The sequence below is a fragment of the Symphodus melops genome (genome assembly GCF_947650265.1).
Source record: "Symphodus melops genome assembly, chromosome: 16".
Lineage (NCBI taxonomy): Eukaryota > Metazoa > Chordata > Actinopteri > Labriformes > Labridae > Symphodus > Symphodus melops.
In genome coordinates this window covers 317,262-340,460 of record NC_136706.1, presented here as the reverse complement: position 1 = coordinate 340,460, position 23,199 = coordinate 317,262, and the positions used below count along the sequence as shown (strand labels likewise).

Here is a 23,199-nt window from a genome sequence, read left to right as displayed (position 1 = left end):
CTCTCTCTCGCTCTCTCTCGCTCGCTCTCTCGCTCTCTCTCGCTCGCTCTCTCGCTCTCTCTCTCTCGCTGTTGTCAGACACTTAAGACAAAAACAACAGTTTCCTGTGGATGCACTTTGACGGGGCATTATTTCCCTTAAAGGTTGTCGCAGCCATTAAAGCCTTTTTCATGACCCTTCCCAAAACTGTCAAATTAGTTTGCAGGTTTGAAGTTCACATTCCTGACTGAAAATAAATCGATGGAATCTCGTTCTTTCTTTCACGGCGCTCTGCTTGGACATGCACGTTGAGACCTGTGATGTTTCTCTGCGTGACGTCGCAGCCCGGCCGAGCGCTGACCCTGCAGTCTGTTTCTTATTTTGTGTGTTTTACATGTGTGTGTTAGTTATTAACTGTTTTATACTCTGGGTTCAGTAATAAAAAAAAACGCTTCATGGACAAAGTGAAACTTGAGTCGTTGTCTTTAAATCTAAACGTCACGTCCTTGACCAACCTTCAAAAACACAGAGGAGACAAAACGTGTCAGAAAAATGAATTTATTTACAGATTTTATTTACACACGTTTGTCCTCTTCCTAAAGTTAAACTACGGTTTGAAATCACGTCAAAAATTTATTTGTATCTTTTCCATTTAAAGGAGCAGTCTGTCACTCTGCCCCCTAGTGTTTAAAATGAGTACTGCAGTCTAAAATCTAAACATCACAGAGAGCTGGCTCCCCCCTCCTCTCACACAGCTCTGCATGTGGTGGACACTGTAGCTTCAGTGTTTAGCCAGCTCTGCATGTGGTGGACACTGTAGCTTCAGCGTTTAGCCAGCTCTGCATGTGGTGGACACTGTAGCTTCAGCGTTTAGCCAGCTCTGCATGTGGTGGACACTGTAGCTTCAGCGTTTAGCCAGCTCTGCATGTGGTGGACACTGTAGCTTCAGTGTTTAGCCAGCTCTGCATGTGGTGGACACTGTAGCTTCAGCGTTTAGCCAGCTCTGCATGTGGTGGACACTGTAGCTTCAGCGTTTAGCCAGCTCTGCATGTGGTGGACACTGTAGCTTCAGTGTTTAGCCAGCTCTGCATGTGGTGGACACTGTAGCTTCAGCGTTTAGCCAGCTCTGCATGTGGTGGACACTGTAGCTTCAGTGTTTAGCCAGCTCTGCATGGGTCTGTAAAGCTTTCTGCGTTCTAACCTCTCTCCATGTTTCAAAAGCATCTCCAACATTTATCGGTTCAACGGACAAGATACAAATAAAAAATAAGTGCTATGCTCCCGTTTGAGAGAAAGACATTTTTTCTTTCTGCCTTTCGCTGCTCCAGTTGATGTTTTTTTATTTTAGTCTTTAAAGTCTCTTTGCTGTAACGGCCACTAGAGGGTGGTGCTGAGCCGTCCTGAACTCATGTAGGTCTCACCGGAAACCAAGCTCTCTCTGGCCTCGTCTGAAGGAAGCTGCGGGACACAAAAAGACGTCATTATTAATTTATTCATAATCAACAACAAAACAACCTGTTGGATAGAAACCGTGTTCGCACGTGTCTGCGGAAGATCCGGTCCAGAAAGCTGCGTTTGGGACTCTCAGGCATCTGGGACCGGTCCAGGTCTTGAGAACGAGTTCCTTCAGGTCCGAAAACGTTCAGCTCTTTGAAACATCCAGTTTCTATCACCTGGAGGAGGAAGGAGGAGGAAGAGGAGGAGTAGGTGTGAGACTCTTAGAATGAAACCTGGACTCTGAATCTTTGGCGTGTGAATAATCGAACCTCGTTCTGCCAGGTGATGGGGACGCTGCCCGTGTCAAACTTGGAGTAGAAGTCCGAGTCTTTCTCGTCCAGAGTGACTCCCTTCACTGTGGAGAACTCCTCGATGTCCTGCACGTCGCTGCAGTACACCTGTCTGGGCTGAAACACACACACACACACACACACACACACACACACACACACACACACACACAGATGTTGACTGCGAGTTCCCTGCAGGAGGATAATTGTTGTGTTTAAAGGAAGAGTGCAGTCAGTGCTCACATCAGGTTTGAAGGGAGGCTGGACGAGTCCGGCCTCCAGCATCCTGAAGTTCATCTTCTTAAAGAAGCGATGTGACTGAACCTCTCGGCCTCCCAGACCGCCGCAGCCCAGCCGCTCTTTGGGATCCTTCTTCAGCAGCTGCGACACAAAAACACGAGTTATCATCTCTCCGAAGGTTCAAGGCGTGCGTCCAGTTCTGAAGCTGCGCTCACCGAGGAGCAGATGTTTTTCACGGCTTTGCCGAACTTGTCCGAGTACTCCTCGGTCTCGGTCTCGATGCGTCTCTCCATATCGGAGTGTTTGGGATGTTCCCCTCGGGTTCTGAACGGAGGCTGACCCGCCGTCATCTCGTAGATGAGACAGCCGAGGCCCCACCAGTCCACGCTCAGCCCGTAGTGCTTCTGTCGGATCACCTCAGGAGCTGAAAGCAAACGGGCTCAATCAAACCCCCTGCTCTGCTTCGTGATGGAGCGGATGGTACTCATACATACCCATGTATCCCAGTGTTCCCACCCGACCCCGCACCACGCTCCGCTCAGACAGCCTCATCGCCAGGCCCAGGTCCGAGATGCGGATGTGTCCTAACAAAACCAATATCACAAACAATCACAGAACTGCTTTCTCATATTTGTCTTTGCTTGTTGTACTTTACTCAAACGTTTCCTGCTCCCCCCCCCCCCCCCCCCCCCCCCCGGAGGAGTTGCTGCTGGAGCTAATCCAGAAACCATGCGCGCACTCCAACCTGTAATCTCTGCACAATTAGCGAAGGCTTGTGAAACAAGAAAGGTGGATCCAGGTCTGCAAAGGAGCAGCCAGGAATGTAGAAACAGGTGCACAGGCTTCTTAAAATAGACGTCACCACACCTGAGTGCCACGGGTTTGTCACTTCCTCCACCTGTCTGTGCCCCAGTCACAAACGGTGACACTATAACCTTCTTGGGAAAGGTACACCTGCGTGGAGGGCGTCTGATTGGCTGAAGTCCGAGTGCTATCTGATCAATCATTCAGGCTAAAAATAGAGACTCTACGTGGGCTACAGGAAGCACTTTCATCATGATCTGCCTGCAGGCTGGAATGTGAGCCGCCTCTCCCGGCCTGCAAATGATCACAAACAAGCACGCCGTACATACCGTTGTCATCGAGCAGAATGTTTTCTGGCTTCAGATCCCTGGAAAAGAAAAACAGCAGATGATTCCGGTCCACAGAGGAGTGACGTGCAGGGAAATTTTCATTTCTATTTTTACCCTGGGAACTGATTTGACAGGTTTGAATGCACAAAGTGCCAAAAAGCTTTTATGATGTTTTCATTCATGGATCCAACTTGGCTCCCCTCACCTGTAAACGATGGACTCCCGGTGCAGGTGGATCAAACCGCAGCACACCTCCGCAGCGTAGAACCGGACTCTGCGTTTGTCCAGGCCGGGCTCGCCGATGTTGTAGATGTGAAACTTTAAGTCTCCGCCGCTCATCATGGTCAGAACCATGCAGAGGGCGTGCTTCGTCTTGTAGGCGTACGCCAGATTCACCTGGATGGAAACAGAAGACGATCGGTGTTCAAAACGCAGATTGTATTTTTGATTAGCAACAGCTGAACATGTTAAAAAATAAATAAATAAAGTGTGTTGTTAGATGACCAGGTGAGCGTCACACGTGCGGTCGTGCACTTAATGGTCTTTGGTTTTCTCACCACGAAGCGGCTGTTCAGCCCCTCCAGGATCTGCTTCTCGTTGAGCGCCATGCCTTCTCCTCGCCTCTTCTTCACGTGGGTCTTCTCCAGCTTTTTGCAGGCGTACATCATCCCTGTCGCCCGAGACTGACAAGCCCACACCTGCAGAGCGAGCAGGAGACATGTGTGAACGCTGTGATGGATCTCCCCCCCCTCCCCCCCCCAGGTGAGCGCCACAACACGACTGAAACACGTTTGTTTTATTCAGCCGGTGACGTCACTGAGATGGATTCTTGTTCCCTTGATTGATTTTTGATTTTTTCTTATTGTTCATCTCTGAGGAAAATTCTGCTTTACACACAAACAGGACTTGTGAACATGTGTGAGTGGAGACATGTCACACAGGGGGAGCACCAGAGGAGATCTGTGGTTCAGTGCCTTGCTTAAGGGCAGTACTCAGGAAGTGCACCTCTCCAGCTACTAGAACAACTTCCATATAAAGTCCCTATTAAGTGGGACTTGAACCGATGACCCTCCGCTTCCCAACCCAGGTCCGTTCAGACTGAGCTGCATTTGATTCCTTCTGATTGTATCTGTTTTTTTAAGCATCATTTCCGCATGTTTCTCCTTATCCTTGTTTTCATCGGAACGCTTCGTTACCACCGAGCACATCGCTCGATCTGAAACATCAAAACATCCATCTGAATGATATTCATGTTTTCATTGATGGGATCATGTGACTGTGAGCTGCAGCCTCACCTCTCCGAAGCCTCCTTTCCCCAGCAGCCGGTACTGTCGGAACGTCTGCTTGGTGACGGGCTGCCTTCAACACAAACAGGAAACAGTTTCAGGCTCGCAGGTTAACGTGGCGCCGAGCCAACAGAGCAGATAAACCAGCTATCCAGCCATCAGAGCGTACAGCGTGTGATTTTAGAGTCTCACTTCCTCAAGACACACGTCAGAGCACGCACACGCACACACACACACACACACACACACACACACACACACACACACTGACCTCTCCAACATCTTCCACTGCAGGAAGCGGTCGAAGAACATGCTCTCCTGGTACTGGATGAAGGGCTCCACGCTCAGGAACTTGTGTAGCTCTCTGAGTGCACAGGTGAAAGAGGTGAGTGAGTGAACATGACGTCATGTATGAAGCTTCATCATGTATGACAGAACGCACACGTGGACTTACTCGATGACATCACGGAAAACATCCCCGCAGAGCTCCAGCTCCAGATGTTGTATGGAGCTGTGTTGGTGCTTGTCCATGCCGGACACATACTGTATGGCCTGAAGACAGACAGGTGTGTAAACATGCAGGTGTGTAAACATGCAGGTGTGTAAACATGCAGGTGTGTTCCCATACATCACATGTGCACTTCATTTACACACCTGGCTGACGAAGAATCTCTGAATGATGCTGTAACCAAAATCTCTTCTCTCTTCATCTGACTTCGTCTCGAAGACGTCCTAAAGGAGACAAAGGGAGGCTGTGATTGGTTCATCAGAGAGCAGGGAGACAGGGAGGCCTGTGATTGGTTCATCAGAGAGCAGGGAGACAGGGAGGCCTGTGATTGGTTCATCAGAGAGCAGGGAGACAGGGAGGCTGTGATTGGTTCATCAGAGAGCAGGGAGACAGGGAGGCCTGTGATTGGTTCATCAGAGAGCAGGGAGACAGGGAGGCCTGTGATTGGTTCATCAGAGAGCAGGGAGACAGGGAGGCCTGTGATTGGTTCATCAGATTGGTACCTCGTGGCAGACATTGGTTGAAGTTTTTACAGACTTACAAACTGATACAGACGATGGATTTACTTTGTTCCTTTTTCAGAGAACCTGAGTTATTAATGTCTGTCAGGAGCTAAAGACAGTTTGAACCTGAATCTGACAAAGTGGATCAGGAGGAAATGAGCGACTCTGACTTTAACCCTTTTAGATTCGAACTATTAACTTTGTTGGTGTTGTTTAGAAATCAAGAAGCAGGGATGGTCAGCATGAATGATGTTTAAATGAAGTGACCCCACATGTTAAAGAGTACCAGAGCGTCCTGCAGGGAAATGTAGTTCTGTAGTTCAGGGCGGCTCCGACAGAAGAGCTGAAACAGTTTCTTTCCAATCGGCTGCTTCACACACAGACTGTAGTAATCTCTCTCTGTGGAGGAATCAAACATGACGTTAGATCACAAACACATCCCAGCCTTGTAAACACACACACACACACACACACACACACACACACACACACACACACACACACACACACACACACACACACCTATTTTCATGGCGAGGTTCTCACACTGACTGATGTGAGGGAATTTAAGCATCTCCTTCCACTTCCAGCTGCGTCCTTTGCTCCCCCCTCCTGCAGAGAGAAGATCTGTTTGAGCTCGTCATGTTGTCAAACACAAAACCAGGACAAAGATGGACGACTGTGTCATCAACGTGCACGCGTACGTGCACTCCTGCCCGTCAGGTTTCAGACAATAGTGCGCTGCTCTACAGTGAAAGAGTTATTTTTAGCTGTGAGGACAGGAAGGACGGCATTACTGTGAAACTTACTTTCAGACTTACATCACACGAAGCTGAACTTTCCTGGAGCTCCTTTGTTTACTCAGGAAACCGAAGACGCAGAGTGAACCGAGGTGATGCTCAGGGAGGACTGTTGATGCAACTCTTTAAATGTGACAGGAGTTTGAATGACTCCTGAGGGGGAGGAGTTTAAGTATCTCGGGGTCTTGTTCACGAGTGGGGGGGAAGATGGAGCGTGAGATCGACAGACGGATCGGTGCGGTGTCTGCAGTCATGCGGTCGCTGTATCGGTCCGTCGTGGTGAAGAAGGAGCTAAGCCGAAAGGCGAAGCTCTCGATTTACCGGTCGATCTTCGTTCCTACCCTCACCTGTGGTCATGAGCTTTGGGTCAGGACCCAAAGAACGAGATCCCGATACAAGCGGCTGAAATGGGCTTCCTCCGTAGGGTGGCTGGGCGCACCCTTAGAGATAGGGGGAGGAGCTCGGAGTAGAGCCGTTACTCCTTCACATCCAGAGGAGTCAGCTGAGGTGGTTCTGGTCCGGATCCCCCCTGGACGCCTCCCTAGGGAGGTGTTCCGGGCATGTCCCCCCAGGAAGAGGCCTCGGGGACGACCCAGGACACGCTGGAGAGACGATGTCTCTCTGCTGGTCTGGGAACGCCTCGGGGTCTCTGCTTAGACTGCTGACCCCGTGACCCGGCCCGGATAAGAGGCAGAACATGGACGGATGGTTTGAATGAATCAGTGCAGACACAGTTGAACGTCCTCAGCTTGGTGCAGGTTTCTCATGATGTCATAAACGAACACGTGCAGCGAGCAGCGACGAGTGTTTCAGCAACAATCATCAGTGATTGGTTCATGGAGCTCTTTGATTGACAGCAGAGTCCAGGGTGTAACCCCGCCCCCTGCTGCTCAGTGACCAGGCTCCATCTGTGCAGACATTTCATCACGTACACATGCTGTGTGTTTGGTCTCATCTAGTTAATCTATATCTATAATCTATAACATTGATCTGTGTTCAACGTTTGGTCGTCAATAAAGAAAACAGACGATGTGAAGATTGTTTTTAACTTCTTATTTGACATTTCTCCAGAATATTTGAATATTTGGGCGGTCCCAAAATATTTAAGTATGGTCGCTGTCTGGAGGCGTTACCATGACGACGATGGAGACCACTGGGACCTGCACCGGTCTCACACCGGGACCTGCACCGGTCTCACACCGGGACCTGCACCGGTCTCACACCGGGACCTGCACTGGTCCCACACCGGGACCTTTGATGATGCTGTGCCTCTGAGCAGAGCTGTGGTTTAACAGTCATTATCTGTTAATTGGATTTAATTGTAAACATGTTATTATCTGTTCGTCCTTGTTTGACTGCTGGCTCACCGGCCGGGTTTCAAACCCCCACACCTCAAACACACCTTTAATGTGAGCGAGCCAGTTCACTCATTGAACATGTGATCAGCCTGCCTGCTCCTCCGCTGAGGAGTCCAACACGCTCCTAGTCCTCCTGCAGGTCCTCAAAGTCCACTCCCAGTTAGGACACTTTGCTTCAGGGACATTTTAGGACCAACCTGTTAATATTTGATTCATGCTGCTGTTTGTTTCTCCCTTTTTATTTAAAATAAATGATCCTGATTATAAATGTTCTATAACAGCACAAAGACAAACACTGACTGGTCTGCACACTCGTATCACTCGTACTCTGAAGTTAACCTCCTGTGACTGATGGGTAATAATCGACCTGTAGATGATGATGTCTCACCTTCTCGGGCTTTAATGAGAGCGCTGTTTGCCACCATGCTTTCAATCTCCATGAAGAGCGCGTGTGATTCCTCCTCGTCTGTTCAGGATGATCCAGCACTCACACACGGACAGTCGTGGAATCAGAATTCATGGGCAGGAACGGACGGTCCAGTCGGTCGAGTCGAGACTCGGAGGAGTGTCGTGTCAGGTCGGTGACTCATGGATGAATGGAGCTGCAGGTGCTGCCAGCGCTGAGCTCAGAGGCGGGGCGGCACGCGGGAACTCACCTGCTGAACGAGTTCCTGTCTACAGAGTCTCACAAACCATCAGCGCTGAAAGTCCCGCCTCCAGAGTCCCGCCTCCAGAGTCCCGCCTCCAGAGTCCCGCCTCCAGAGTCCCGCCTCCAGAGTCCTTTCATAGGGTACTACCCCCCCTTCTAGGAACCTTTTGGTGGTCTAAAATAAAGTCTCGGGGGACCAACTTCCCGCAGTAGAAATGCATTTTAAGATGAAGGAATAATATTTCATTATTTACTTTCAGTGTTGAAGGTGTTCAGATTTTTCTCCTTATTTCAGAATCCAGAATCAGAATCGGTTTTACTGCCGAGTAGATTTACAAACACGAGGAATTTGTCTTGGTGTGTATTGGTTTGAAATAGAGAGATTAATTGGAAATAGTTCATTACTATTTTAAAATTCTTTTTTTTGTCAGCTATAAGAATATTTGTTAGGAGAAGACTAGAAAATAAACATGATTTTTTTTTTAATTACTTCTGAGTTGGAGTGAAACTTTTGTTGACTTGCATAAATCACGTATTCACCTTTTTGTGGTCACCTGCACGTGCTGTGTGACCTCCAGCTGACCCATCAAACATGCAGGTGATGTTTCTTTGTCGTTCAGTTTACAGTAAATGCTGCCCCCTGGTGGACAGATGATCCCATTGCATATTCTATATCTATTTGTCACCTGATTGGCCAATGAGCCATCAGATCCAGCACAGCCTCCGTTTAACACACACACACACACACACACACACACACACACACACACACACACACCTACACACACACACACACACTGCATAAAACAGTGGATCCTAATGATCATATAATGACGTGAGGTTTGATATTTAGTGAAATCAGTGTGCATGCTGCAGACTGTGTGTCACGTGTTTCCGCACGCCGGGGTCAGAGTTCACTTACATCCTGGTTTGTTTTTTCATAAATCACAAACTTTACGTGAATAAAGGTGCACGCCAGGTTCAGGCCCCGGATGTGGATTGACTGGACCTTTAGGGGTGGAGCCCTGTCACCTCACAGCCTATCAGTGTGGAGGATGTGTTTATGAAACAGCTGGATTCTGTTTACTGTATAATTTAATTATAAAAGAGGTTGATCAGAAAACTAAACATGTTCTCATATATAAATATTATTTATATATTATATATATATATATATTATATATATAATATATAATATATATATAAACTTTGACTGCAGGAAGTGAAAGTGTTCATGAGGGCAGATAAAGAGGTCAAACTCTTACGCATTCAAAACTGACGGTTATGACACCAAACATGAACTTTCTACAGCGTGTGGACTCCATGACACAAAGCTGTGACCTTTGAACTCGACCACGTGACATCACTATGTTATTGATTGATTTAGAAACCAGCTGTTGGAGAGTTTGGACCAAATTCTAAAGGACCAAAGCACATCAGGTAACGTGGACTCATGTGGACTCATGTGGACTCATGTGGTCTCATGTGGACTCATGTGGTTTAAGACATCGTCCGACGTTACAGCAGCAGGAAACACAAAGTCATAAAGATTCATTTTAAACAAATATTTATTAAATACAAAATGTATTTTCATCATTTGACACTTATCATTCAGGTCTGTTCAGTTTCATACAGTACATTCACACTTTACAGAGGACAGTAGTTCACACAGAGGAGTGCGTCCGTTTGTGATCCTGAGGGATCAGAAGTGGTTCAGACGAAGAAATGTGTCCCCCCCCCCCCCTTTAAAAAAGGCACTTTGAAGATTGGCCCCCCCGTCAGTCAGACGACCTTACGTTGGCTTGTAACGGTCTAATACTGCTCCTGGAGAAAAGAGTGTGCAGAGTCATCACGCAGAGCTGCTCTGAAAGGACGACGGGACTTTTCTTTGGCATGTCTCATTGCAAAAAACAAAACGTGGTTCTTGATTACAGAGCGTCTTCAGCGGCTCCGTGTGACGGGACAGGAAGTCTCAACGCCGACAGCGTGAACAGAGAAACACGTTGAACACGCCGAGGGTTTCATCAACTCTACAGTACAGGTAAACGTGACAGCTCAACATACTTCAAACATGTTTACTATTAATGAGTCCACACGCCAGCTGTGTGTGTGTGTGTGTGTGTGTGTGTGTGTGTGTGCGTGTGTGTGTGTCAGTCTGCGTCATCTCGCAGTAGAGGGTCTTGCTCTTCGGTTGTCGTGCTCCTGGTTCCAGCGGGTGCAGCATCACCGTCACTCTTACTTCTCTGTGTCATGAAGGAAGGAGAAGGAGCGTTAAACTCTGTGGATTCATTGACATTAAACTCACACTTCCAGAAACATCCACCGGGGGGCGCTGTGTGAACACAAACAAACACTTTTCTTTGACTCGTAGTTTCTTGTAGGGACTTTTTGTCCTGCAGGAAGTCTGAGCGAGCTGATGTGAGAACGCCGGCTCAGTCAGCCCGAGCGAGTGGCGGTCTGTACTCTGACCACGGCGATCTCCGTGCACGCCATTAAAGAGGAGCAGACAGAAGACGGAGAGGATGGACTCGTCTCATCATCGGGGGGGTTTGTAGACAGACATGAGACTCGTGTCAGAGGAACATGGAGGAGTGGACTTTATAATACAGGAGCTTTAAGAACACGTCATGTTACACACACAGCCTGTAAGTCATCGAGTGTTAAAGCACATTAACGGGTTTCTAACCACCACGTGTTCGTGGACCAATCAGAGACATCAGGAGTCTGTGCATCGGCCTCACTGTGATGAGAGCACCACTCTGAACACACGTGTTTGTGTATGCCTGTGTGTGTGCGCACCCACCTGAATTATTCATGAAACATTTCTCCTTTTTTTCGTGGTGATAAGAAGCTTTGTGCTCTTTTTCAGAAGCCTAAGAGATGACAAAATTGTCTCACACATCAGCCAATCAGGGAATATTAAAAAACATGAATCATTTCGGAGGGTTAGATTGAGGCTGTGAGCAGCAGCTGGTCGGAGGGGGCGGAGCTACAGAGGGACTCATTGGGCTGGTGGTGATCAAGCTGTTAAAGGACATGCAGAGTCTTACAGACAGGATAAAGCGTGTTTGCCTCCAGGCGGATTCTCATGCAATCAAACCAGATAGGACAGAAATGTAAAGATTTAAATGGGAAAGAATTTAGACTCGTCATCAACAGACTTAAAAAACACAAAAAAATCAAACGTGTTTCTGCTGCATCATGAAGTTTCTTTGTTCTGCTTCACAGGAACACCGAAACCCAAAAATATTCTCCTGGCTTTTTAAAATCAGACTGATCCAAAGATTCAGAATTTGTCGATTGATTTGTCTGATTCAGATGTGAAGTGTTGAAGTTTTACAAACCCCGGGGTTGACCACCACTGTGCAGGGAAGTGAAGCTTCTCTCTGAGACTTCTGCAAACATAAAATACTTTTAAATGTAAAAACTTAAACCCTGTCATGGACGTTTCACCTCAGTCACGTCCCTTTCCGGGCGGCTGACAAAAACGTGTGAGCAGAGCTGAGAAAGAGCTAATCTTAGGAGGTTAGCTTAGCATAAAGACTGTACAGAGGAAGAAAGAGCTCACCTTTAAATCTTCTGTATTTTTTCAAACATTTAAGAGGACAACTTGATTAAACTAGCTGTTTATGTAATATATGAAACTACAGCTAGGAGGTAGCAAGATTAGCTTAGCATAAAAACTACATTCAAAACAAAACATGCAAATAAGCATAACTTAATCTTTCACGTTGTTTATCTCCATCATATTCCGAATTACAATTTAGAATGCCATTGTCTGAATGCTAAGCTAAGCTAACTCCCTATTAGCTGTTGTCCCAAATGGAGTAAAGCCAAACAAGTGGAAACGTTTCATTTTTAGTTAAATGAAGAGACCGGAACAACTATCATGTCTGTGAGCAACTGTGGAGCTAGAATGAGAAGCCTGATATCTTAGCTTAGCATAAAAACTGCTAGCTGTGAGCATAGCTCTTACCATAGTATTTGTAGTATTAGGGGATAACTAAAGAACTTTAAAAAGATAAGTTTATGCACTATGCTAGGCTAAGTGAAGCCAGAACTCTGTAAAAGGTCCTAATGCTTTTATGCTAAGCTAAGCTAACAGCTTCTTTGTTCAGTCGCTATATTGAGGCTAACAAGAAGTGGAAAGTAAACATCATACTCTCAATACTTCTGCAAATCTTCCAGTTCAGACTTTTAGCGACTGTTAGCGATCTTTATAGTGTTTATACTCTTCCTGGAACTCCGTCATTCGTTTGTATTCATCTGATAAGACGACGTAAACAATTATAAAATCACTGCTGAATGTACGCTAGAGTCCAGAGGTTCAGCAACATACGAGGACAAACGTCTGCTGACTAACCCCGAACACTCGACTCGTCCTCGAACCCGAGGAGAGAAACACGAGAGCTGCTGCCTTATCTTCGCTAACTTCACAGATATTATTCTTTATGTTGACGTCGATGTACGGAGATAAGCTGCAAAGACGTGAAGGTGATTTAAGGGAAGCAGGAGAAAAACAAACAGTGTTAATGGACACAGGCTGTCACTAGGCTGCCCCCCCACCCCACCCCCCCTTACAGAAACAGACTACACACATGTATAATCTCAATCCCACAGTGCTCCTTCTCTCTCTTCACGCTCATGCAGCGTGCTGCATGCAGTTAATAAGAAGTCATGTAAGCCAGGAGCCTCCATGCAGCTTCACCTTCACTCTGTGATGCACCAGGGAGGCGATGAGGATGGTCAGCAGGCCGAGGGCGATGCATCCGTACTGCATGTACTCCATCACAGCGGGGAGGATGACCAGGTTTGTGTGGAAGGTGGTGAGGATGGGCCCGTCGATGTACCCGCTCTGAGGAGGGGAACCAAACATCACTGTGAAACACTGAGCATGTACGGAGGCCCAGAAGGGACAGCTTTACCTAAATAAATACGTTTGTTTCTTGTTCTTCTGACTCCATCTTTGAACTTCAGATCAGCTTTTTAAAAAGTTTAAGACTTGAAAACAGATTTCGAGTGTCGAAGATCACTGAACATGTTTTGTGTTTTGGAAACTGGCAGCTCATAAACAGAAACATGACTGTGCAGAACGGAGAACAATAGTCATCACACACACTGACGTCTTTTCTTTGGAGAGAAACATTCTGAGATGAAGCCAACATTCGGATCTCACCTCCTCAAACCAGATCATCGGCATCACCACCTCAGAAATCTTTCCAGTTTCTCTGCAAAAACAAAAACAGTTTAAATCCAGAGCTGCAGAGCGAACACGTCTTCAAACAGCTGGAGGGGAAACGTCCTTACGTGATGCCTGACACTCTCTTCATGTAGAGGTTGAGCTGCAGACGGATGGAGACGTTCAGAGGGACGCCTGTTTCCTGGAAAAAAAATGAAATGTTAGAAGAGGGCACTTTTCAAATATCGAGTGTTGGAAAGAGTAAATCTCTGCTCAGCTATAAAGAACATGTTTCCCATGAAAGACATCACAGTCATGAAAAGAAGGAAATCCTTAATGGTGGTTCTTTACGTCGTCTTTCAGATGAACACAATCCAGTTTAACCATCAAATGATTTTTTCCAAGGACTCTCTATTGAAGCCGGCTTGGCAGGAACATGTGAACTCTCCCCAAAGAAACATTCATGAGAGCAGCCGGCGTGCTGACGGATCAGTCCCACACCGTCCAAGTGTTTGAAGACGTCGGGACAAATCTGCATCTCCAGGGCCGAGAGGACAGTCAGTCTGCCTGAAGGTGCAGGAAACACGTCTCCATGGTTACAACAAAGAGACGGAGACACGTGGACACTGACTTCAGAGTCACAGGACCCGGAGAGCGAGTCTTCAGAACATGAGCTCTGGTACCTGAAACCCTGGACCGTGTTGGAGCAGCGTCTGGACCCTGGCAGGAACGCCGGTCGTAGGGCCCCTGATCATTTGTTGCCTGGGGCCCAAACTGTCCGAACAAACAGCTGCAACAACAGGCAGTAAGGTGTCCTACATGTCTGAAGACGGAAAGCGTCTCCTCTCTTACTCTGAGACCCCCTGCTGAGTCAGACCCCCGTTCCTCTCTAGACCTCCAGCTTGGTTTCAACAGGGTCAGGCTACAAAAGCAGCTGTATTAACCCTTTCACTTCCTTCCCTTGCAGTCTGTCTCCTCCTGCATGTCTCTACTAAATGTTGTGCAAACGTTACGTCATCTATTCACCCTCCCAAAAAGCCCCTTTTCCCCTTCCAATGTCATCCCCATCATGATCACCACGGCTGTCTGTTCATGCTTCCTGATCCCACTAATCAGGCTGAATCATCGGAGTGAAGAAAGAAGTCATTGTTCAATGTTCTGAGAAGGACTCCACCCCGAGCTCGCAGAAACACACAGTAAAGTAAAAAGCTGTTTAAATGTGAGCTGATGAAACTGATCACAGTGAACACGAGTGACGACAAGGACGAGTCCACAGCACCAGAACGTCCCGACGAGGTCCAGCTCATCATCTGAGCTCAGAAACATCAAGAACGTCTCTCATCTAGAGCTGAAACCATTCCTCCAATAACTCCAATAATTCGATTACAAAAATTCATCGAGGAGTTTTCGCTGCCTCGAAGCTTCGTTAAGTTTTTTATTTTTTTTTGCGTCATCAAAACTTTGCTATGTGTATAAAACACGTTTAATGTAGCTGCAGCTACCTGCTACACACACACACACACACACACACACACACACACACACACACACACACACACACACACACACACACACACACACACACACACACACACACACACACACACACACACACACACACACACACACACACACACACACACACACACACACACACACACACACACACACACACACACACACACACACACACACACACACACACACACACACACACAACCGAGTCGGGAACACGTGATCTGGTTTCTCCGTTCACTCTCTCCGTGTTTGCAGCTAACGTAACGATAGCAACGTCCTCTCACAGTCTCTGTCACAGACACGTCTCTGGTCTCTGTAGTCTCAGCTAACGTAACGATAGCAGCGTCCTCTCACAGTCTCTGTCACAGACACGTCTCTGGTCTCTGTAGTCTGTGAGCGCGCTGCAGGAGCAGACAGAGATACACTTTTAATAATCAACAGGCTGATTATATTAAATGTCTTCAAAGCTAAATCAAGACAGAACTTGTTTGTGGAATAATAATTTAGCAAATATATATTTAAAGTTTCTCAATTTCCTGATCTGACATAATGATTGATTCTGTGATTGATTCAACAGAACATAATGCTTTCTCTATTAAATGTACTGTAACAGATGTGAAGGCTACACAAAACACTATTTGTTATTAAAACATGTTTGGCCTGTATTTTTAATTTACCTGCCGCCTTGACCAGTGACTCATAAAGTTAATTATGGACCCTGTCAGTAATATGGTGAGCATCAGCAGCAGCTGTAGAGCAGAGGTGGTTGGCTGTAACAAGCAGGCGTTTCCATGGTAACTGCAAAGAAGCAGGTTTATAGGGACGACCCGAGACGAGTTAAACCTTAATTAAGCAAAAGTATGATTTATTCGATTACTCGATTAATCGATCGGGATATTCGATAGAATACTCGATTACTAAAATATTCGATAGCTGCAGCTCTACTCTCATCTAACGACACTTACAGGAATCTAATCTGAGTCCTGCACGTCGTGTTCTTGGAGAGAGATTCTTTATCACAGCTGATTTCTTTATTGGTGCTGTATAAAGTCCCCAACAAGCCAAGCTGACATAAGTTATAGCAGATTATCACCATTTCCAATTAGCTTATCAGGTAACGGCCACACACGCCGCGGCGCTCCGAGGGTTGCATAAGGAGCGAGCTGAATCAGCCTCATGATGACCATCACAACTTTTACTGTCGAGCAATAAAAGCCCGTATCATCGAGTTCACCCAGGGACGATAAATCACAAACAACCACCTCAAACACTGATGCTAAGCTACCAGCAGAGAGTACTCAAACAATGATGCTAAGCTACCAGCAGAGAGTGCTCAAACAATGATGCTAAGCTACCAGCAGAGGGCGCTCACACAGTGATGCTAAGCTACCAGCAGAGAGTGCTCAAACACTGATGCTAAGCTACCAGCAGAGAGTACTCAAACAATGATGCTAAGCTACCAGCAGAGAGTGCTCAAACAATGATGCTAAGCTACCAGCAGAGGGCGCTCACACAGTGATGCTAAGCTACCAGCAGAGAGTGCTCAAACAATGATGCTAAGCTACCAGCAGAGGGCACTCAAACAGTGATGCTAAGCTACCAGCAGCTGCATGCTAATGGAGAGAGAGCGCGCGGTGAGCGTCTCGCTGGTCGTAGAGCGTCTCACGTTACGTCTCCTATCAGTCAGAGATGAGCTGGTGGAGATACTGAGCGAGCCAATCGCAGACCTTCGACTGCAGATCACAACGTCTTCACAGAGATAACGACCTGCGCTGACCGCCGCGCACAAGACCTAATCAGTCCAGCTAAAGGTCACTGACAACGCAATCACAACCTCCCTGCGAGTGGCGTGATCCACTCGCAGAGTGTGTGTGTGTGTGTGTGTGTGTGTGTGTGTGTGTGAGCGCTCACTGGGTGAATGTCGATGAAGAGGCCGTGCTCGTCCTCGTTGGGACTCAGGCCGTTGACGTAGTCCAGCAGGACGGGGTCGGCGTTAAAGAAGTGAGGATGAGAGATGAAGACCGGAGAGTCTGCGAGGAACAAAGAGCAAACATGACAGGAAGTAAGCGTGTTTATCTTATCCGACCAATTTCCTTATCTGCTCCGTCTGATCAGCTGCTACAAAGTCTGAACGTACCTGAAACACACGTGGCCTGTTTCTGTCCAGGCTGGACCTCGTTATAAACGCCGTCCGCTCTCTGACAAACTAAACCTGTTCTTGGATCTGATTCGTTGACCCTCCAGGATTCAGTGTCGGCCATGACAGCCTCTTAAATAAGTAGTCTCGAGCCCCATTAGGTCCCCGAGAACCGTGGTCAAATGTACCCGGGTAAATGCGGAGTAAATGATCCACCCTGATAAAAGACCCTTCGAGCAGCTGCGTACTTTCTGACGGTCTTGGGACTTTTTGGGGCGGGGCCAACAGCGGCCAGCTACGGCAGCGCTCATCTCCGCCCTGTGCGTCACGTCATGCTTCCTGACTTCAGAGCGCGGCTCAAACGTGGACGACGGGGCGACAAGGATTCAGTTCTGGGTCACGTGGGGGTCTGAAGTTAAACGGAGTCGGGTCTTCGCCTCCTCTGAGTTCAGAACGCTACGTGACGGACCGGATGAACACGTCAGACTCCATGAGTGGATCGAGCTGTACTCACTGTGGCGGCAGCTGCTGACGTTGAGCAGGCCGGACTGCCTGCAGGGACAGAAGCCCTCGTTGGGGGTGTAATCGGTCCCGTTGGCAAACAAGGTCTTGGGCGCGACGTATCGATACAGAGGGATCCCGTTCATCTCGCCGGGCCGCTCGTAAACCAGCTCCATGGATCTGAAAGAAAAACAACGATGAGGAGTCGACGTGAGAGACGGGCGGCTGAGCGAGGCGGAGCGGCGGCTCACCTGCAGGCGTCCGGGCTGTAGAAAGGCAGCGTGCTCTCTTTGGTCATGAAGGGAGGCCACATCTGTCCAGCTGTGCCGTTGATCATGTTGCACTGAGGAGTCTTCCAGTAGGGCAGCTGTTCACAGAGAGAGACAGACAGTCAGCTGAGTGCGAAACAAACCGACCAGCAGGCGACTCGCCCCGCCTCTCACCTGCGTCAGGCCGTTCCACGAGTCCACTTTGTGCACTTTCCTGATGTCGTCTTTTCCCGTGTTGATGGTGAACAGGCCCGTGTTGGAGTTGTTGAACTGAACAGAGACACAGCGGCGGTTACACACACACACACACACACACACACACGTGAGCGCGACAGTCCAACGCTCACCTCAGCGAAGAGGCCAAACTTCCCCGAGGACGGCAGCATGCCGGGGAGGTATTTGTTGAGGAAGTCCACCAGGCCGCTGTCGTAGCCCCACATCAGCTCGCCGACGGTCTTGGTCAGGAAGGGCCCCTCTTTGAAGGTCTTGAAGGTGGCGCTGATCATCAGACGCACAGCGAAGGGCATGTTCTCCATCATCACTGCGGCGCCCTGGAGACAAGCGGCGGTGAATGAACAGTGGGGAGCTGAGAGAGCGGGGAGCGTGGAGCGAGGGGAGGTCAGGTCTTACCAGCACCAACATGTTGGGGATGGTGACCACGTCGGACTCGGTCCCGACGGACATGGACGGCTCAAAGAAGTACCTCCTGTACTCCTTGTAGGACACCGTGCTGTTGGCGTGGAATGTGATGTTGTCTTTCTGGATGCGCTTTCTGGACACAGAAAAAAACCAAAAACAGGTTCAGAAGAATCAAACACCTGCGAGAAGAAAGGGGAGGAGCTAACTGGCTCTGAAGATGGCGGACAGTGAGCACGCTCTGTAGGCTCGCCATCGCCACAAACTGGAGAATGTCGTTATGAGATCCCTGTTTGCTTCATGGATGTGACATGTTTGGTGCCGCCATTTTGAGTCAGAAGTGACCATATTAGGACGAGAGGGAGGAGCTAAAAAGAGCAGCGTTTGGTTCGCCAAGAGGAGAATTAAATTCCATCTCCTCAAAGTGTCTTTAATCAAAACTGAAGATCTGTAGAGTGAATGTTCACACAGGTCAGCATGTGGTGGACACTGTAGCTTCAGTGTTTAGCCAGCTCTGCATGTGGTGGACACTGTAGCTTCAGTGTTTAGCCAGCTGTGCATGTGGTGGACACTGTAGCTTCAGTGTTTAGCCAGCTGTGCATGTGGTGGACACTGTAGCTTCAGTGTTTAGCCAGCTCTGCATGTGGTGGACACTGTAGCTTCAGTGTTTAGCCAGCTCTGCATGTGGTGGACACTGTAGCTTCAGTGTTTAGCCAGCTCTGCATGTGGTGGACACTGTAGCTTCAGTGTTTAGCCAGCTCTGCATGTGGTGGACACTGTAGCTTCAGTGTTTAGCCAGCTCTGCATGTGGTGGACACTGTAGCTTCAGTGTTTAGCCAGCTCTGCATGTGGTGGACACTGTAGCTTCAGTGTTTAGCCAGCTCTGCATGTGGTGAACACTGTAGCTTCAGTGTTTAGCCAGCTCTGCATGTAGAGACACTGTAGCTTCAGTGTTTAGCCAGCTCTGCATGTGGTGGACACTGTAGCTTCAGTGTTTAGCCAGCTCTGCATGGGTCTGTAAAGCTTTCTGCGTTCTAACCTCTCTCCATGTTTCATCTCCAACATTGATCCTAGTTTGAGCAGCTTTCTGCTGCTGGAGCTTATTAGAAACATGCAGAGGCTTTTTAGCTCGGGTACAATCACTTCTATCTGAAGCAGTTCCACTGCCCGCTTCCATCGCTGCAACACCTGTTCACCTGATAACTGCTCTCATATCTGGCAAACCCAGGGGGGGGGGTCCGTTTGAAGTACTTACTGTCAAACCGTCTGTGTGGACAGTAAGCGTGTGTTTGTTATTGAACACATACGTAACGCTGCCCTCGCTTGTGGAAGCAAACCTTCGCCCTTCAGTTCAACGTTCACGACACAGAATCCTTCAAATGTGATAAAGAGATAAAGAGGACGAGGGCAGATAAGAGAGGAGAGGAAGCGAGGACAAAGCAGCTCAATATGATGTTCTGATCAGAGAACATCAGTGAACAGTTACAGAACCAATCAGTACTTTTTTTGTTTTTTTGGGCCTTTAATGGAGAGATAGGGAAGTGAGGCTGGACTCAAACCCGGGCACGCACAACCCACCAGCGCCCGCGTATTAACGACATAACATGGCGAGCCTGCGTGACTTCATTGAAACATGCAGGATCAGAATCAGGACAAACTCGTCTCCGTCAGCGAGACGGGAAGCGACCACGACGTGCTCCTTTTATTTTTAACGCTGAGGTTGGCGTGCAGCAGCTTCGACCGCACACGTCTCATAGCACAGCTTGTTCTGCTGTTTCAGATTCTCTTAAAGTCTGGACTGAATTACAGCTCGTGATGTTGTGAAGAGCTCCGCCCACAAAGACACACAGACAACCAGCGTGAAGTTCATCAGAGTCTGTTTCAGCCTCATCAGAGGTTCCAGAGAGCTTTACAACTTTCCTCCTGTTACATAAGACCTGGGTCAACATATGGTTTCTATACGAGGTACTGAATGTACAGACCCCCCCCCCCTCTATCCTGCCCCCCCCCCCTTCTTTACAGGGAAGTTATGTAACAGATGTTTGAGATGCAGCCCACTGGGTCAGTGTGTAAAGACTTGATGATGTTAACTGACCTACATAGAGCTCCTGGGGTACATGCTGTTCCCAAAAAGACCCCCCCCCCAAAACACAAAAACCTGTGTTCTCCTCAACTCAAGACTTCGTCCTGCAGGACATTCAGCGTCCTGCAGGACATTCAGCGTCCTGCAGGACATTCAGCGTCCTGCAGGACATTCAGTGTCCTGCAGGACAAAGGGACTGAGGTGCAGATCAGTCTGAGCAGGGGAGACATGAAGAGGGAGTCATCGGGTGTTTGTGCATCTTTTAGTTTTCCATAGTTGTAGTTCTGACCACACTGACGGTGACCAGACCGACCTGAGAGCAGAGTTCTCCAACAACACAACAAGTTCTTGTGTGAAGGGGGCGTGTCCCGCTCCGAGGCCGTAACACCGAGAGGGTCGCAGCGACAGATACAAATATAAATGCATTGAAGTTTTTTTTCCTTCTTATCTCGTTAATGACGTCAAAAGTGACGATCAGTGGTGGTCTTGATTTTAAATAAGGAGTCCGGGTCCAGTCTGAGACCGGGACCTCGGCTCCAGCACTGACCTGTACACGTAAGGTCCTCTCTGCTCCACCATGGGCTTCTCGCCCGCCAGGATCTCCTGCGGGTTCAGGACGTTGAAGAAGTAGACTGACATGTAAAACGGCACGGGGACGTCCTTCCACATGGTGTAGGACATCTCGTTTTTCGGGTCGATCACCGTGTTCTGACGAGAGAAGAAGAAGAAGAGAAACAAATTCAAAAAAACTCTCATGAAGCCCAAAATATCCAGTGAACCTGAAAGAGAGCAGGAACGTACATGTTCTTCATTTCAAACTCTACATTTAGGATTTTGACTGATCCTCCTTACTCCCAGATATTTCATTTTTTTCTTTTCATTTTCTGCAAAAAAACATGAAAAAAATGAATCTAAAATAAAAGCTTACATCTGAATGAGAGCTGATTTTTTCGTGCATCTATAATAGATTTTTAAAGCTCTAAATTGAAGATGATGTCTTCTCTTATGAATCATTTATAAGTCCTAACACTCAGACACTTCTTCACCACTTAAACATAAAAACAGCAGAGTTGTGTGTTTCCCTCAGAAGTAGGTCACTGTTTCACCCAGGCACACTTTGTTCTGTGCACACTTTAAATCATCACTTAAAGACTATTTCAGCTCATTTCTGACATTTCTCTTCATCTTACTCTGATGCTCTTTGGAGACCTTTGACCTCTTCAGGTGTTCAGAGACCTGAGTCAGCACGCGCACGTCCCGCAGGTTCGAGTCCTTGATCCGGCTTACCTTCACGATCTGATCGTCGATGATTATCGGTCCCACAAAAGTCAGAAGCGTCCCAAAGAACACGGCGATGACCCCGCAGACCACGAAGCCCACGGCCACTTTGGCTTTATTGACACCCATTGTTTGTTTGTTTGTTTGTTGTTGACAGCTGAAACCCGGGTTAGCCTGTTAGCCGCGGTGCTAATCGGAGCAGGCTAACTTTAAAACGAGTCCGGTTTAAAAACAGAAGGAATAACCTGCAGGTCAGCCGGCTTTTTAACACCTCTGATATTATCGACCTTGCTGCTGTTGTCATCGTTTTTATACTCTGCTGGTCGCCGCCTCCGGCCGCGCGGAGGATTCTGGGAGTTGTATTTCGAGCGCATTCTCCACTCAGGCACTCTGGTGACGTCATGCGGTGGAGGAAAGAAGTACCACAGGTTATGTATGATAAAGTACGGAAGTGTGTGAGGGCCAAACATGAGACATACGTCATCACATGAGGTTTTTACTTCTTCAGAGAGAAGTTAAAATGTTTTAATGTCAAATATTAAGTTACAAGTATCAAATTCAATGATATTAAACAACATTAATATCATTATCAATATCAAAATATTTTTTTTTAGTTTTGACGGTTCAGAAGAACAACCGTATGTATTGTAAATAGTTTTATTTGGTTTGATAACACATGGTATTATGTCGGCCTGTTGAGTGTAATCTATAATATCTCCAGCGGTTAGTCTGTGCTGCGCTTTGATTGGCTGCCTGTCAGCGTCGTCCACGCGTCTCTGGTGGACGTCCTGGCTTAGACTGTGCAGGCGTCTGCGTGCACATTTTAAAGGACTTTAAAGTGTGACTTTGAACATAAATCTTTTTGATTTATTTAAATAAATAAATGTAATGTTGTGTTATAAAGTAGATATGATAGGTGAGCTGAAAGGGTTAATAACTGACATTATATATTTGAACCCCGGTGTCTTGACACGCCCCTCCTCCCAGGACATGCCCCTCCTCTCAGGACACGCCCCTCCTCCCAGGACACGCCCCTCCTCCCAGGACAGCTATTCATCACCACCTTCAGACTTAAGTCCTGACTGAATAAAAACATTTCCAAAGGATGGAGCAGAAGTGAATCCTCACATTAAAACACTCTGCATTAAAAAAAGCATAAATGATCTAATCTATCTATCTATCTATCTATCTATCTATCTATCTATCTATCTATCTATCTATCTATCTATCTATCTATCTATCTATCTATCTATCTATCTATCTATCTATCTATCATCTGCATCAGTGTTTTACATGCACACACACACACACACACACACACACACACACATACACTCTCCGCCTCCTGCAGAGTT

At 47.5% G+C, this 23,199-nt stretch overlaps 2 protein-coding genes across 3 annotated transcripts; both read right to left on the bottom strand.

Annotated features, from left to right (window-relative positions):
- Positions 1 to 1,049: 1,049 nt before the first annotated feature.
- Positions 1,050 to 8,057, bottom strand: LOC306837344 (G protein-coupled receptor kinase 5-like). Its single transcript, XM_079364991.1, has 16 exons — positions 7,983 to 8,057; positions 5,959 to 6,048; positions 5,723 to 5,835; positions 5,080 to 5,157; positions 4,880 to 4,977; positions 4,697 to 4,789; positions 4,435 to 4,498; positions 3,697 to 3,837; positions 3,345 to 3,535; positions 3,140 to 3,177; positions 2,501 to 2,590; positions 2,222 to 2,430; positions 2,010 to 2,147; positions 1,746 to 1,883; positions 1,521 to 1,652; positions 1,050 to 1,437 (listed from the first exon to the last, which is right to left on the bottom strand). Exons 1-16 carry the CDS (start codon positions 8,032 to 8,034, stop codon positions 1,357 to 1,359), a joined length of 1,746 nt encoding a protein of 581 aa, XP_079221117.1. The 5' UTR covers positions 8,035 to 8,057; the 3' UTR covers positions 1,050 to 1,356.
- Positions 8,058 to 9,805: 1,748 nt separating this feature from the next.
- Positions 9,806 to 22,200, bottom strand: scarb1 (scavenger receptor class B, member 1). Of its 2 annotated transcripts, XM_079364594.1 has the most exons (13): positions 21,854 to 22,200; positions 21,114 to 21,274; positions 18,478 to 18,619; positions 18,195 to 18,398; positions 18,022 to 18,117; positions 17,830 to 17,945; positions 17,592 to 17,758; positions 16,852 to 16,970; positions 13,551 to 13,624; positions 13,420 to 13,471; positions 12,952 to 13,098; positions 11,047 to 11,116; positions 9,806 to 10,486 (listed from the first exon to the last, which is right to left on the bottom strand). In XM_079364594.1, the coding sequence occupies exons 1-13, from the start codon at positions 21,971 to 21,973 to the stop codon at positions 10,479 to 10,481; spliced, it is 1,476 nt and encodes a 491-aa protein (XP_079220720.1). In that variant the 5' UTR covers positions 21,974 to 22,200; the 3' UTR covers positions 9,806 to 10,478. The 2 variants fall into 2 exon arrangements, with proteins under 2 accessions (XP_079220720.1, XP_079220719.1); XM_079364593.1 differs by lacking the exon at positions 11,047 to 11,116 and having other exon boundaries at positions 21,854 to 22,199.
- Between the last annotated feature and the right edge of the window lie 999 nt (positions 22,201 to 23,199).

Excerpts from the sequence above, each read along its gene's own strand:
- scarb1 (XM_079364593.1), bottom strand. The coding sequence starts at position 21,973 with ATGGGTGTCAATAAAGCCAAAGTGGCCGTGGGCTTCGTGGTCTGCGGG. Across the intron at positions 13,625-16,851 it reads TCTTCATCGACATTCACCCA|GAAACAGGCGTCCCTCTGAA; the intron begins GTGAGCGCTCAC and ends TTTTTTTTCCAG. Across the intron at positions 13,472-13,550 it reads AAGAGAGTGTCAGGCATCAC|AGAAACTGGAAAGATTTCTG; the intron begins GTAAGGACGTTT and ends TTGTTTTTGCAG.
- LOC306837344 (XM_079364991.1), bottom strand. The coding sequence starts at position 8,034 with ATGGAGATTGAAAGCATGGTGGCAAACAGCGCTCTCATTAAAGCCCGA. Across the intron at positions 3,178-3,344 it reads CGGGAGTCCATCGTTTACAG|GGATCTGAAGCCAGAAAACA; the intron begins GTGAGGGGAGCC and ends TTTCTTTTCCAG. Across the intron at positions 1,884-2,009 it reads AGCCTCCCTTCAAACCTGAT|CCCAGACAGGTGTACTGCAG; the intron begins GTGAGCACTGAC and ends TGTGTGTTTCAG.